The sequence below is a fragment of the Notolepis coatsorum genome (genome assembly GCF_963971535.1).
Source record: "Notolepis coatsorum genome assembly, chromosome: 7".
Taxonomy (NCBI): domain Eukaryota; kingdom Metazoa; phylum Chordata; class Actinopteri; order Aulopiformes; family Paralepididae; genus Notolepis; species Notolepis coatsorum.
In genome coordinates this window covers 118,516,684-118,532,226 of record NC_140171.1, presented here as the reverse complement: position 1 = coordinate 118,532,226, position 15,543 = coordinate 118,516,684, and the positions used below count along the sequence as shown (strand labels likewise).

Genomic DNA, 15,543 nt, shown 5'->3' with positions numbered 1-15,543 from the left:
ACTGAAACCATCGCCCCCTCCTCATCTCTTAAACTGCCCCCCCCCCCTTCCTTACCTCATTCCTCTCACCGATACACCCCCCCCTTCCCCATCTCCTCACTCACCCCCTCCATCCAACCCAATTGTCTCTCCCACCAGGACACACCCACTTCTATGAAATAGAATAGACCATCGTTTTCCCTAGTCTCAGCCCGTTTATGGGACCCCCCGGCCAGGCGCGTTGCCGGGTCTCTCCAGCCAATTCTCCTGGGTTGTAAAACTTGTAAGCTAATAAACCTTATCAACTGAGGCCTTGTCCAGACAAAAACGATTTTGATCTTTTTCGTTTTCATTTCGTTTTCATTTAAATAAAGGTTTCCGTAAAAACTAAATTGTCTCAAGAAATAAGTGCGTGCCACAAATTTACAAAATGTCTTTCCTGTTTTAGACGTCGCTCTTTTATTTTGACACCCCCCGACCGGAAGTGTTATCGTTGTCTGTTATCGTCCGGTTCTGCGATTTTGAGCTAACGTAACGTTTGTTTCCAAAGGAGTGGAGAGAGAGAGACCGCGGCTCAAACTACCTGTGTTGTATTAAAGTAATTGATTGATGTTTAACTTGTCCCTGTGTCCAGTCATTTCGACTAGCAAACGTTGTCTGTATTTAACGTTACCTCAGGATACCACTGTCTATTGTATTTAGTTGGTTAGCTATTTAGCTAATGTTGATAGCATTTTGAATAGCATCAACACTAGCTGGCTGGCTACAGCTCAACACCAGCCATGGGAATACTATTTACAAAATTATGGAGGCTTTTTAATCGTCAAGGTAAGAGGATTTGTCATGATCAACTGAAGGTGTATGCTATCAAACAATATGTGCTTGGCTACTACTTGGGTTTTCAGAAAAAGGCCAGCTATGTGACGCTAATCTCTAGCTAGTATCGTGTATTGCATCCTCCCCTCTCTCCTGTGTGTGTGTGTGTGTGTGTGTGTGTGTGTTTGTGTCTGTCTCAGAACAGGAGATGTACTCAGCCGTTTTTCAGTAGTATTGGTGTTGCAGCACGCTGCCACTCAACTTATGCACTCTGTACGATGCCATTGTTGTTGTGATGTGGGAGTTTGCACACGGGGTAAGGGAGAGGTGGGCTATCGCGTCAACGGTTCAGGAAAAGACTTGTATCGCTTGTAACGACAGCAACGCAAGGGGACAGTCTTCAGAACTGCACACTCTGGGAGCCGGTTTCAGAAAATAGCGTCTTCAGGCTCCAAGAACGCAGTTCCCTGTGGACGAAAGGTGCATACGATCAAATACTTTGACTGATACGACCGAAATTGGTTTCGTCTGGACATGGCCTGAGTCTACCGTTGTCGGAGTAAATCCTTACTCGCATTCACCCACACCCTGCACTGTTTTTTTTATCCACTTTTTCTCCCATTTTCTATTTTTCTCCCATCCCAATTTTCGTATCGTCCAATTCAACCCTCCCCAGTCTTTGAACGCTGTTTCATGCCTCCCACAAGCCGGCTGCAATGTGGACTAAGTCATACATAGCACGAGTCCCCTCCGATACTCGCGGTAACAGCATTCGCATCTTTCCACCTGCGCGGCTCGATCTTTCAGCGTCGGGGGTCTGGGCTTTGGAGGGGCCCCGCCCCCGTCGCTTCCTGATTCTACTGCGCAGGCACACCAACCGACCTGTAGGAGTCGCTGTCCACAACGCCCGATCCCCACCTCAGTTTCCCTCCCTCTAATACTGCCAATGTGTATTAGTGCGGACGACCAGCTAAACTGAAAGCAATGTGGAGCACTGGGCTCGAACAGGGAGATGATCCGTTTGAGCCCAGCCTCCAGTATTCATGGTGAGCGCCTTGCCCACTGCACCACGTAACCGCCCCCCACACCCTGCACTGTTGAATTGTATGTATGAACATAGATCTAGGTTCAGGTTTTTAGCTATTGATGTACAGGTTATAGAGTAAAAACCCAGAGGGATACTCGATGGAAGCGCAAGCGAGGCGTGATGCAAGGTCTACTCAAGACTACATTATCATAATGAGTCACCTTCTCCTAAATATTCTTGACTGGAGTGTGCGGTTTATTAAAAGACAGGAGTGTAGGGTTACAGGTCGGTATGCACGTCACATCTCTCCAACTGCCCTTCTAGTTTAATTTAATAACGATACAGCAGCAACAAGAAACACGTTTATTATGGTCTGTTTATATCCTCTTTGCCCGGGCCTAGCGCTATATATATATTGCTTATGGGACAGCCGCTGGTACAAGCAAAGGAGCATAATCCACCCCCCCAGGATAAAGATCGATAGCGTTTCAGATAACAGAAACCTGATCCGAGGTTTAACCCCTGCATGAGCGTTACACAACGCATCCACGAATACAGTGCTTTTCTGCTCTTCCCCATCAAGCACACGTTTTCCGGGTCATGTGATCAGACACACAAGTCGTAGAGTAGGAGATAATTTGCATAAATAATGGAAGATGAGAAAAAATTATAACCGTTGTGTAGAGATAGAACGAGGGTCAAAGTCAAAGCGTGTGTTTCAGTCAAGCGGATGATACAGCTCAATTCCAGGTGTAGAAAACGTTGCATTTAGAGAATACACAACCGTGGGGGTTTCATAAATGGTGGCAATTTCTACTGTGAGCACAGTTGTTTTAAGAATAGTCATGACGAATTACACAAATGTTTGTTTGGGCCCGATGATGTAATGACGTAGAGTAATGCCATTTCTTTTCCTGACACCCAACACATTGATACCGGACTCCAAGCTGTATTTAGACTATATAAGGACCCTGCTGCCTCAGACTCTCCATCCCACCACAACCCCTGAAAATAAATAATAGATTACGAGCATTAAACGCTGAGTATTTTTAATCAGGCTATTATTGTGCAACAAGATAGCCTATATAGAACATAAATAGCCCGTCTCAGACTCACATGGTCCCAATTTATTTGTTCTTGTTGAGGAAAATCAGCATTATCGACATGGTCGGGTGTCAGTGATTTTCCCTTGCTTATTTTCCAGACACAGAGGTAGTTGCCTCGTAACATCGTACGAGGCAACTACATCGTAACATATCATTGTTTGATAGTAGATCAAGTAAATGCTTAACGATCAATCAATCTACGATTAATTGTTAACATCCCTAGTTCTAATATAGGCTGCTGAGTTGGGAGAAGAGTGGGGACAGCGCAGTCTCATCGCACTTCCTAGTAGAACTCTTAAATAGCTTTGTGTTCAGCAGGAACCAGCTACAGACACACAGGGGTTGAACAGCAGGGCGTCATGTACGGTATTAGATCTGTGACGTACAGTAGCTTAAAGTAGGATAATGTCAAACGACAGCTACCCCTATAGGCTACCGTTTCTGCCACTTAAATACACTGCCCAATGTTGAGGTATTATAAAGCATCACTGCCATTCAGTCACCTTGATTAAACTAAACGACACGTTTAGAAACCTGATCCTGCCCCCTCTTCTCTCGATCACAGTCAGCTATTTAGTTGTTTTTCTAGTCTCTGCCATTTCACTGTGGAAGTAGCCACTTGAAAATGCAGACTAGGCTAGGCTAATCATTTACATTGTGTAATTTAGCTGACGCTTTTATCCAAAGCGACTTTTGTACAACAAGACAGCAGGAAGGGTACAACTCCATCAGCTGAGTAACAATGTTCATCAGTGTTGAGTGCTACAGTGTAGGTTAGTATATTAGGACATAAGTGCATGACAGTAAGGTTATTATAAAAAAAAAAGTCAGATAATGATTGAAGAATTGTGTCTTTAGTCGACGGCAAAAATTCTGAATATTTAAAACTGTTTCAATACTCATTTCCCTAAATATCGATATTTAATTATTCATAAAAAATAAATTAAAAGAAATGTGTAAGGAAGTTGCATTGTTTATTTCAATACCTGTAATAGTACAGTAGTCCACACACACACGTGCATTCAGTTAAGTCGGAATATGACTGTAAGGTACATGCAACACAGATTACAGTGTTTACATCTGTCTGCTTGAGAAAATACCATGTTCTGCAATAAAAATTATTGAAGTGAGATGAACAGTTATTTTTAAATGTGTGATCTAAAGATAAACAAAGGGTTTTAAAAGTGTTATATTTATCTTCTCTTATAGTACCAGAGAGAAGCTGAGGAGAATCAACCAGTAACAAAAGCAGAATGTATTTATTTTTTTTATAACATTTTAAGATTGAAAAATGTTTCCCTGTGGTATCGAAAATGGTATAGAATATAGATACTTTTCAAGGTATCGTATCGAAGTTCGAAATTCCAGTATCGTGACAACACTCAAAGTGCTTTACATCAGTAAGAAGATATGAGTCAGTCGGTACCAACAGAAGCACCGCTCCCTACAGAGAAAACTGAGGGAGATAAGAGAGGTGGAGTGGCCCAGATTGCAACCCGTGTATTTAGTGTCCAATGTCCATCATAGTAAATGACAGGAAATATAGACAGTTGAGATGTCTCCAGTAACGAGCCGAGCCTGAGGCCACCGTAAAGCCCAAGCATCAATTTGGTCCTGGCCTCTGCCTTAGATTAGATTACCTCCCATGTGCCCCTGGGCCGGTAGTGCTGTGAGTCCCGGTCATCTCCCGGGCGGCCTGCTCCTGGCCAGTGCCAATGATGCACCCTGGTTCTCAGTGCCAACTGGCATGTGGAGCCGGCCCACTCATTTACATAACAATGACATGACATCACCCCCCTACCCCCCTCCCCGTCGCACCACTCAGCAGCAACTCACCCTGCGTCGCTCCCTAGTCACATCTTCCACAGGGATTGTGACGGAGAACTGGAGGTTATAGGTCAGCTGTTGTTGGTATGACAACGGCTCCACATTATACTCAAATACTATCAGTCAAAGTAGATATTCTACTTTGTACAGTACAATGTACATAATTATATGAGCTTACTATACTGATTCTGAACGAACTTTTGTTGAAATCTGAAATTGGCGAGGGGGGCTCATTCGGGGAACGGCTGTGATTGTTGAGTCAACACATGATAGATTCCATTGCCATCAATCAATGTGAAAACTATTGCAAAACAGATAGGAAAGGAAAAGGAAACGCAGACCAACCAAGGAACTCAATCTTCATTTTCTCCTTTCAGAATGTTTTGGCAATTGGCAGCATAACCATAATCCATTGTTCAAGTACATGTGGTGGTAATACTAATAGGAGCATGGTGTAGTGTGCAGAGTGCAGACAATTTTTTTTAATTAATAGCGCAGGTAGGTTGAACCTGGGTGTCTGTGCTGGAATACCAGTCAGGACGTGAGTCATATCAACTACTGAGGTGAAAGGTTACTAGAGTACTGGGACAAGACCTTCTCAGTGGCCAGCATTTAAACCTGACCCACATGTCTCCCTTATACTCCCTCTCCAACAGTTTCCAAGTAACAGCAACGTATCTGGTCTTATATATTCTTATACTTGAGGGAGCTTCAAATTACAACCCAGTTGCAGTCATCCAGGTCACCGTGCTTCTTTGACCATGAATTAAACATCGACAGACTGAATCCAGGTCAGGAGGACGTATGAGACAAAAGCCACCACCTCTTCTGAGAGAGAGAGAGAGAGAGAGAGAGAGAGAATATGGCTGTAGGGCAAGGGCAAGGCTAGAGCCATATGAAATCCGCGTTCACGGAATAGCGGACGGAATCGCGGAATTGACCAATAAAAATGGAATAAACTGTAAAACGTGGAATATTGCAGAATGTGCCCTAATCTGGACTGAAATTCCGTGTTCGGGAGAATATGGAACGTTTGGTGCAACGCGAACATGATCGGGGACAAAAGGGCATCCAAGGAGGTAATAAAAAAAGTCAACCAACGAACTAGATTATTGTACTGGATCTCCTCTCTGGTAAACAAGAATACCCTGAAGACTCTGGCAGGAGCACTACAACTATGCTTGCACCTCATGGTACCAAAGCACCTCAAAGGCGCTAAAAACAAGATTACAAACATCACAAAACAAACTGGTCAGACTTCTACTTGACCTTACCCCTAGAACCCACCTCACCCCTGCCCACTTTGACAACCTAGGATGGCTTAGAGTAGATGACAGAGTACAGCAACTTGCAATGGGCCTGGTCTACAAGATACACTATATGACTAAGGTACCCATGTACATGTCAAAATACTTCCCAAAGGTCAGTGAATACCACGACCACAACACCAGAGAAAGCTCAACAAATCATGTTAAACCCAGATTCAGCTCAAACAAGGGACTAAACACGTTTTGCAATTATGCCACATCAATGTGGAACGCCCTACCCAAAGCTGTAAAGGAATGTGAATCCCTTACCCACATTCAAAACCGCTCTTAAAGAGCACCTACGGGAGGCTGCAATTCAAAACTGGCCACCGTAAATGTCCAAACCCCCCCATCCCCACCCCGTCCTAATAGACGGTCTCCTCCCCACTGCATATATTCTCTCCCCACCGTATGTACAGTATATTTCTCTCCCACCCACCCACCCCCTCCTAATGTACAGTCTTCTCCCCACCGTATGTATATATTCTCTCCCCACCATATGTATATTTCTCTCCCACCCACCCACCACCTCCTAATGTACAGTCCCCTCCCCATCATATGTATATACTCTGTCAGGATCTATGGGTAACAGTACTGTATATTTGCATATCGTATAAGTCACAAATGTAACAGTACTAAATACCTGTATGTCATGTATGTCCCTATGCCATAAATGTCATGCATGTTGTGTATGTCATAAATGTCACTATGAATTGAAAATGGGGGACCCTGATGTAAACAAGACGAAAGTCTTTCTCTGGTCTGCATCCCCTTAACAATTGTGTGTATTGAGCCGTACTGTACCCATTCTGCAATCTGTTAAATAAAGTTTTCATTCATTCATTCACGCTACAGCGTGTTACACACAACACGGAGAAATATCCAAGCATCTGGCTGCTTCGGTGCGTCGTTAACGTTAACGTCAGAAGAAATTCCACACTAAGCCTTAAATTCAGAGCAGAGCAGTATCCTAATGACTTTTATGCTTCAGTCGAGGTGTTTTGCAAATTCTGTCAACATACCGTGGGGACTGGACCCGCAAAAACATGTGCGAAGATCACTTCAAAAGCCATGTCAGGAACAAGGACCGTGCTTCCCAAAACACACCAACTCTCTAACAATGATCTCTGGTGATCACAATAGATACAGCTAGAGGGCTAGGCTAATCACTGACACTATTGTGATTTAAATAGCTATGTAATGTTACAGTACATAGGACTATAGATGGAAATTATAGCTTCTTGCTAAATCTGGTGCACCCATCTATTTGCAAATGATTGTCACCCACCACCTGGCCTACACACTGTCCTTTATAAATGAAATAAACTAAAGGTGCATAAATTATGCATTACTATATTCCATCACAATAGAATAGATATAGCTAGGCTACTGACATTGTGATAAAAGTAGCTAGCTGTATCTTGTTTACACTTGAAATGTGTATTTTTATTTTGTCACAATATTATTTGAAGCGTATTGTGTAAAATTGAACTGTATTTCTGAGTTGCAGCACTTAAAAACATTAAATGGACCGTTATATCTTATTCAATTGTGGACATTTATTCATTCCCACTTATTAGACACTATTTCTGATGGTAAAATGGGCGTAAAAGGCAAAATACAGAATTCTGAAATATTAAAATGGAAAAAACAGAATTTGGGAAAAATGTTAATGGAATTTGGAAAATAATCAAATGGATTTCATATGGCTCTAGGCAAGGCCCCACCTATGAACCTTAGCCACTGACTCCTGATCTCCAGGCCTACCTCTCACTGTGAGGCCTATTGTGGGTGGAATAAGCCAGAGGGAAGAGAAGAGACGAGGAGTGGAGGAGGGAGGGAGAGAGAGGGGAAGAGAGGAGTGGAGGAGAGAGGGAGAGAGAGGGAAGAAAGGAGAGGAGTGGAGGAGGGAGAGAGAGGGAAGGGGAGGAGTAGAGTATGGAGAGAGAAGAAGAGGGATGATTCAGCATAAATAAACAACACTACCTCTCATTCCGTCTGTCCGTCTGTATGATGTTCAAACATCAGTGTTCTCCATTACAACCGTTAGCATTGCAAAGGATACAGTACGTGTTCCAATAACTAGTCTTTAGTTTTAATCAATTACAGTGATTAGAGAGTTGTTGTGGTTCTTACAGTAAGTTGTTTGTGGTGGTGACAGGCTCGGCGGGGTAAGATACACATTGCCTCGTCTCCGCTAGCCACGGTTTAGGCACGTTGAGGCCTGTCTGGTACACAGGGAGCGTCTCCCTTGTCTTTAGAACCTAGCCAAACCTCTCTGGGACAGACACATTTCACAACCTGGCCAGACCTGGAGCAAAGCCGCCTGGGACTGTTATCATCGTGGTGTAGCTTGTAGCACAGTTGGTGGTGTGAATTTAATAAGAAATGCATTGGAGAGAGAGAGACACAAATCCAACCATACCATACCATGCTAGACCATGGCTAGCCCCAGCCAGGCTGAAAGTAGTTATGGAGACAAAGCATAAACACATGGAAAGGATTGTGTGTTAGCTGGAAGTGTATATAAAATATCATATGCAATTATTTTTGTCAGATATTGCAGTTGAAACCTTTAAGTCTAGTTTTAAGTCCACATTACCTGCTGGTGTGATCTGGACTGTGTGACTCTTTCAATAGCTCTACCACAGTAAATTGTAGTATTAGGCCTACCTTTAGAGTATCTCTGATCAGTACCTCTGATCAATCTCCGTCTCCTCATAGGCTATGCAGAGTTTGAGGGGGAAATCATGGCTGCCAGATACTGTTCATTGACACATGCGTTGAAAACACACCATTCTACCGACGGCTACAATGTAATAAGAGAAAGAGACAGACAACATCGTAACATATCATTGTTTGATAGTAGATCGAGTAAATGCTTAACGATCAATCAATCGATCTTCGATTAATTGTTAACATCCCTAGTTATTTTTTTTTTTTTTTATTGGTCTTTTTCCCCCTCCATTTTCCTCCGATTTTCTCCCATCCCAATGTTAGTCGTATGCCAATTCCCAGTCCCTTCCTGATCGCTGCGCACTTACCCCCCACAGTCAGATCATCTGGGAGAGTGGAGGCTACCACGTGCTTCCTCCGACACACGTCCAGCCAATCACTGCTTCTTTTCACCTGGCAGCGCGGATTCTCATTGAGAGGGCGTAGCGTGTGGGAGGACCACACTATCCCCCTCACGTCCAATCCGCGCTTAGCAGGCGCCCCGACCGAACTGTAGGAGTCGCTGTTTACAACGACCCGGACCCACCCCGCCAGCTTCTCCCACCCTCTGATACAGCCAATTGTATCAGTGCAGACGGCCAGCCAAGCTGGTGACAACCCCGGAGCTGTGAGCTGGATTCGAACAGGCGAATCGAGCTCACAGCTCCGGGGCTGGTGACGAACGCAATCTCCGCTCGGCCACCTAACCGCCCTAACATCCCTAGTTCTAATGTAGGCTGCTGAGTCGGGAGAAGAGTGGGGGTAGTGAGGTCGCATCGCACTTCCTAGTAGAACTCTTGTTTAGCTTTGTGTTCAGCAGGAGCCAGCTACAGACACACAGGGGTTTCAACAGCAGGGCGTCATGTTGTAGAAATGTGTGCATTGAAATGTCTGTAAAGTCTTGACGACATTGAAAATGAGGGTGACCTCAATTGTCTGACTGAGTATAAATAAAGGTTGATGATGATGATGATGATGTATTGTACGGCATTAGATATGTGACGTACAGTAGCTTAAAGTAGGCTAATGTCAAACTATAGCTACCCCTATAGGCTACCATTTCTGCCACTCAAATACACTGCCCAATGTTGAGGTATTATAAAGCATCACTGCCATTCAGTCACCTTGATCAAACTAAACTTGCAGGCATGATACAAAATATATTTTAAAATGCCCATATTGCAGCCTTTAAGATATAGTGTTGTTTCATGTTGCAATACCAATATGAATGAAATGTCCTCCAGTGTGTGCAACACAGGGTTCTTACACGTTAATGTTAACAGTGTCCAACTGTCCGTTTGGAGACATATTTTGTGGTGGGCCCGTCTGATATTTAATTTCAAACCTTTATCTAAACTCAAAAGGCAACTGAGGTTTCTGTAATTTACAGTCACGTGACGTCAAGTGTAGATACAGACATTTAGAGAAAGAAAAATGCATATAAAATCAGACAGCATATAATATAACAATAAGACGACAAGGCGAGGCAAAAGCAATGAAATCAAATAAATTAAAAACATGTACAACTTGATGGCAAAGATTGGAGATCAAGGTTTTAAACTCTGCAACAAAGGGGAGAATCTCAAGCTTTAAGGACTGTTGGGACTCATTCCATGAGCAAAATGCCTATTTACCCTGTTCTGAACAAGCTCTGCAGACCTTAAGGACCAGCCATAGTCACTAGAATGGGTCCCATAGGTTGCAAAATTCCATTCCAATAATAATAATTTAGTATAAAGAGGTATATTACCAATAAGGGCCTTACACATTTACAAATACCAGTGTTTGTAGTGGATCTGCCACAATTAAGTATAAGGAACATTGCCCTTGCTGGCAGGAGTTCATGGGGTCAGTCTGAAGATAGGAAGCCACCTCGTCATTTGGTATAGGTTCCCATTTGAAGGAACTAGGAGGGGAATTCAATAGTGGGCGTATTCCCTAGAGGGGTTCTATTCTTGTGTTTATATACACAATGCTGCTTTAATCCCATCAAGTATGGATTGGAATGTCCATCAGTGTAATTGTTTTTGTTTTCTGTCATGCGTTTGTTTGTTTGTTTGTTTGTTTGTTTGTTTGTTTTGTTCAGCACAGCATCCACGTCACAGGGTAGGTTAGCCCATGCCTAGTCAATAACATTGCAAACTGACCCCAACTGTCTAGGACATCACCAATAGCATGTTACTTTCCTGTCTATATGTCACGTGAACCCCCACCCAGTGGTGTTGAAGAGGGTATATGAACACCTACAGAGAATGCATCCCTTTTTTGAGTATGGACATTTTTTTTAGCCTAATTACCACCTAGGTGGGGACCGGGTCACAGTAGTCCACACACTACACCCACCTCCGAGGCCACCCACCGCCAACTAACACTACACCACTATTCATTCATGCATTCCAGGCGGCCACACCGTCCCCATGTGTCACACTTTTGACGGATCATCACTCAATCACTTCGCACTGATCATTCCACTTGCGTCTCCATTCCACATCACTTAGTTACGTGAATGAATGAATGAAAACTTTATTTAACAGATTGCAGAATGGGACAATACTGTACGGCTCAATACACACAATTGTTAAGGGGATGCAGACCAGAGAAAGACGTTTGTCTTGTTTACATCAGGGTCCCCCATTTTCAATTCATAGTGACATTTATGACATACAGTACACAACATACATGACATTTATGGCATAGGGACATACAGGTATTTAGTACTGTTACATTTGTGACATATACGATATGCAAATATCCAGTATTGTTACCCATAGGTCCTGACAGAGTATATGATTCACCTCGCTGTGAATAATACTAATAATGTTGACCACTGGGAGACAATTACTATGTGGGATCATGGCTCAATTTGAACCGTTGTCGTTGGCCGGTTGGAATCATTAGTACCACACTACCTACCTACGCGTGTTGATTAGGAATAGTGGAACAGAGTAGGAGGACTCACCAGCCAGTCCTCCGCCGCCACCATCCCCACCATGGCCCTTCCGTTTCTGGAGGATGAAATAGGGATTGGCTCGTTCGGTGATCCACAAAGCACCCGCCAACAACACGTCCTCCGGGTTGACCCACATATTCTCGTTGATATAGTTAGGGGAACATTTAATTCGCACGATTTTAACGGCAACTATATAAAAAAAAAACAGGCAAACTAGATTTGCTGACACTGTTATTAAGTCTATAGTGCACAATATCAGCTCCTACGAGATGTGCGCTGTTGAGCACAGGCCTATTTAACCTACAGCACTGGTCTAATAAGCCCAATGGTGGTGTCACAGTAAAAGTACTTCAATATGTAGGCTAATAATAGGCGATCAGAACGCAAACACGTTACGCAAATGAAGGCTGCTCAAATTAACCGTTCCAAACTTCCACGCACGGTTCCGCGCGTGTGGGACGGTGGACGAACACCACCCGCGAATATGCTAATATTATATTATATACTGTGCAGAAATAACCTACTAGTTGCAATGTATGCTATAAACAACACGACATTATTTGGCTTCTTCGTGGATAGCCTACGGAGCAGCAGCGCAACGGCAGTCTTTGTTGTCCATCCTCCGTAGCAGGTGTGTTATTCGATTGCTTGTACTCTGTGACACGCACTAGTCTATCTGTAAGTAACTCAACACAGCCTATCTGAAATAATCACAACAATCTATTTTATATATCGCCCCAATAACACCGGTCGTCCCTCTCTTGATTAATCAGCGTAATTTCCTAAAACGATCACAATCGTAGCCAAAGCAAGCCCACCACACAGACAGCGCAGCAGCCGCACAGTCGCGCAATATCAACTCCGGGCGTCAGACTGGCCACATCGTGACGTCACCTTGTGGGAGGTGAAAAGCACATGGCATGAATGAAGAGATTTGCACCTAGCCCTCATATAATATATCACAAACGCACCTATAGCCTGCAAACTGTCTGTTGGTAACTTTATAACAAGCCCCAAAAGCAGGACATTGATGAAAGACAGGATAAATTCCCATTTGCTGTTTAATCTTTTAAAGCAGAAGGCCAGACAGTACCTGCTATTTCACCAAGGCATTTTTCATTAGGCCACACAACCCCAAAGTCTGAAGCACTTTGTAATGTTTGGAATAAGAATGTATTCATCATTACTATACTACTACATACTGTGCTAATAGTCTATACTACTATGCACTCAGAGTGTAGCAGCACTCAAGCTCAGCAGTGCTAGATGAACAACGCCACTGACTCTTAGCCGCCAATTATGTACCCCTCCTGCTGACTTGTACACAATTTGTAAGTCCCTTTGGGAAAAAGCGTCAGCTAAATGACTTAAATGCAAATGTATCATTATCATCATAAATGTGTTTTGATGATTATTTGGATAATTAAAAACGACCTCATGAAGTCATATTACAGCATTGCTTTACTGCAACTGAATGCCCTCCAACTGACTCTGAAGGTTCTTCCTTCTTTTGCTGTATTTAAAAGTATGATCTCCGACCACTGTGTGTCGACTTGTTACTGTCTTAGCTCATTTCTTTTTGTTTTATTTATAATAAATAACTTGTTTATTGTGCCTATATGTATGAAATTGCTGACAAACTATGTCTTGTTTTGTAAGCTCGATGAGGGTAACCTCAGTGTCTTACATGTTGAAATAAAGGTTTGAAATTAAATGAAAACAACAGAGACAGGACAGAGAAAGCATTTAGTAAATTCTTGTTTTGTATATTTTGTATAGTGTTTGGTCTTTATTATTTTACTTTTTACTGTATGAAGCACAATTTCAGGAGGGTCATACAGAACCAAACATTTTACTATAATTATGTACCATATGTGACAAATAAAACAAAACTTGAAACTTGGAGGACATTCCAAGCACTAAACAAAAGGTCGGTGCAATTAGAGACATGGAGATACATTGAGGAATCTATCTGGACAGTACAGACAGAGACAGGCATGATTAATGTAACGAAAACCTTAAATGGATTGAAGTGTATACTTACCTAAAATGTAGACAAGTATTGCAATGAATTAGTTATTAAGACAGATAGAATGCCTGAAACATAATACAAAGTATCCTATACTTACCCAATACCTGACATCTTATCATACTTACCTGAAACAAAATAGAAGAATGTGAGACAGACAGAGAGACTCGACCATCTATTTAGATCTTGGTGAAATGTATTGTATGTGCCTGTAAAGTTAGTTGTCTGATTAAGGGTGGGATAAATCTCGATGCCCAGGTATTTAAAGTGTTCAACTATGGGGATGTCGGCCGGTAGTTTCACCGCTTTGGTCAACTCATTTAGAGGTAAACAAGTTGATTTGGGCCAATACATTTTGAGGCCTGATAGTTTACAGAATGAATCAATTATCCTGAGTAAATTTGTAGCCGATTGGGAGGAGTCTTTCATAAACATTTGTAAAACATCCGCATAAAGTGCAATTTTAGGTGGGGTATCTTTAATTATTATAGGGACGATTTCTTCTGTTTGTCTTATAAATTGGGCTAATGGTTCGAGGGAAAGCGCGAAAAGTCCCACTCAGAGGACAACCCTGTCTAGAAGATCTAGAGACCGGGAAGAGTGAGGAGCATATTTTGCCTGTCAGTATCATTGCTGATGGTGAGGCATAAAGTACTTTAATCATATGTATACATTTCTTTTTCATTTTATACACAAAACAAGACAAACACAATACAGTAATAATAATAACAAGACCTCACAATACCACAATAATAATAACAATAATGACATTAGCAATAATACAAATAATACAGAACATAAATTGACTTATACTACAGACACCAGCATATTTCTAATTATATTACAAATGTTTCTAATTTAAACTGAATGTTGCTTTGGGGACATTGTAAAAAGGGGTGTAAAACAATTCCCTTGTTTACAGTCTCTTAGCAAGGCAATAGTCAGTTATGCTATGATCTGTCCAAGACTTAAGGCCTCTCTAAACATCAGACAAAAAAACATGGGGGGGGGGGGGGGATGGAAGTTCTCTCTCAACTGCAGTTTTATACTTTTGTACCTGCACAACTCTTACAATAAAGAAAGGTATAAAAAAAAAAAAAAAAAAGGATAATCATTTGTGACTTGTGATAATGCTCCGACTCATTTGTGACTAGGATATCAATTGAGAAACCAGTTACCAAACAAATAGTTTCTTGCATTACACAATATCCTAACAATTAAAAATAGGATTTAGATCTTATAGAGATGTATGATGCTGGTACAGTATTAATATCCCTGTCGCGGGGAGTTTTGAGGCCAACAAACACCAGCAGTGCAGAATTTCAGTAACATGACTATTTATAAGATCATTGTGTGTCCAAACCACAGATAACCATTCAAAATCAAGCTCTTGGTACGGATGTACTTTTACTGTTGAACAGTGACCCTCTGACTCATTCTGTCAACAACATCTGTCACGTCCCTTTCTAATGAACTTAACCTCACATGGTGAAGTTAGACTATAGACAATTCTAAGCACAGGGCTGTCAGGACCCAATCAGTGATCCAAAACATAAACAAATGGGTTGCCCCACCATCAAAAATAACAAATAAGAAGGAAGACATGTTTTCATTCTCAAGTTATTGACTGAGCTCTTAAATGCAAGTCAAGTCAAATCAAGTCAAGTCAATTGTTCCTTTACTGGAAAATTCAGGTGTCATAGCAGCATGGGCATGCTTGTACAGTTGTACAGTGTTTCCCCCCCCAACCCCTCCTACCCAACCCCCCCACCCAACCCCACCCAACC

At 42.3% G+C, this 15,543-nt stretch overlaps 1 protein-coding gene across 2 annotated transcripts in view; it reads right to left on the bottom strand.

Moving 5' to 3' along the window:
- tbc1d9 (TBC1 domain family, member 9 (with GRAM domain)) overlaps positions 1 to 12,563 on the bottom strand; it is a 78,581-nt gene extending 66,018 nt beyond the window's left edge. For both annotated transcript variants that reach the window (XM_084319198.1, XM_084319199.1), the window contains exon 1: positions 11,737 to 12,563. In XM_084319198.1, coding sequence (XP_084175324.1) covers positions 11,737 to 11,863 — 127 coding nt within the window. In that variant the 5' untranslated portion in view covers positions 11,864 to 12,563. The remainder of the gene's footprint in view (positions 1 to 11,736) is intronic.
- Between the last annotated feature and the right edge of the window lie 2,980 nt (positions 12,564 to 15,543).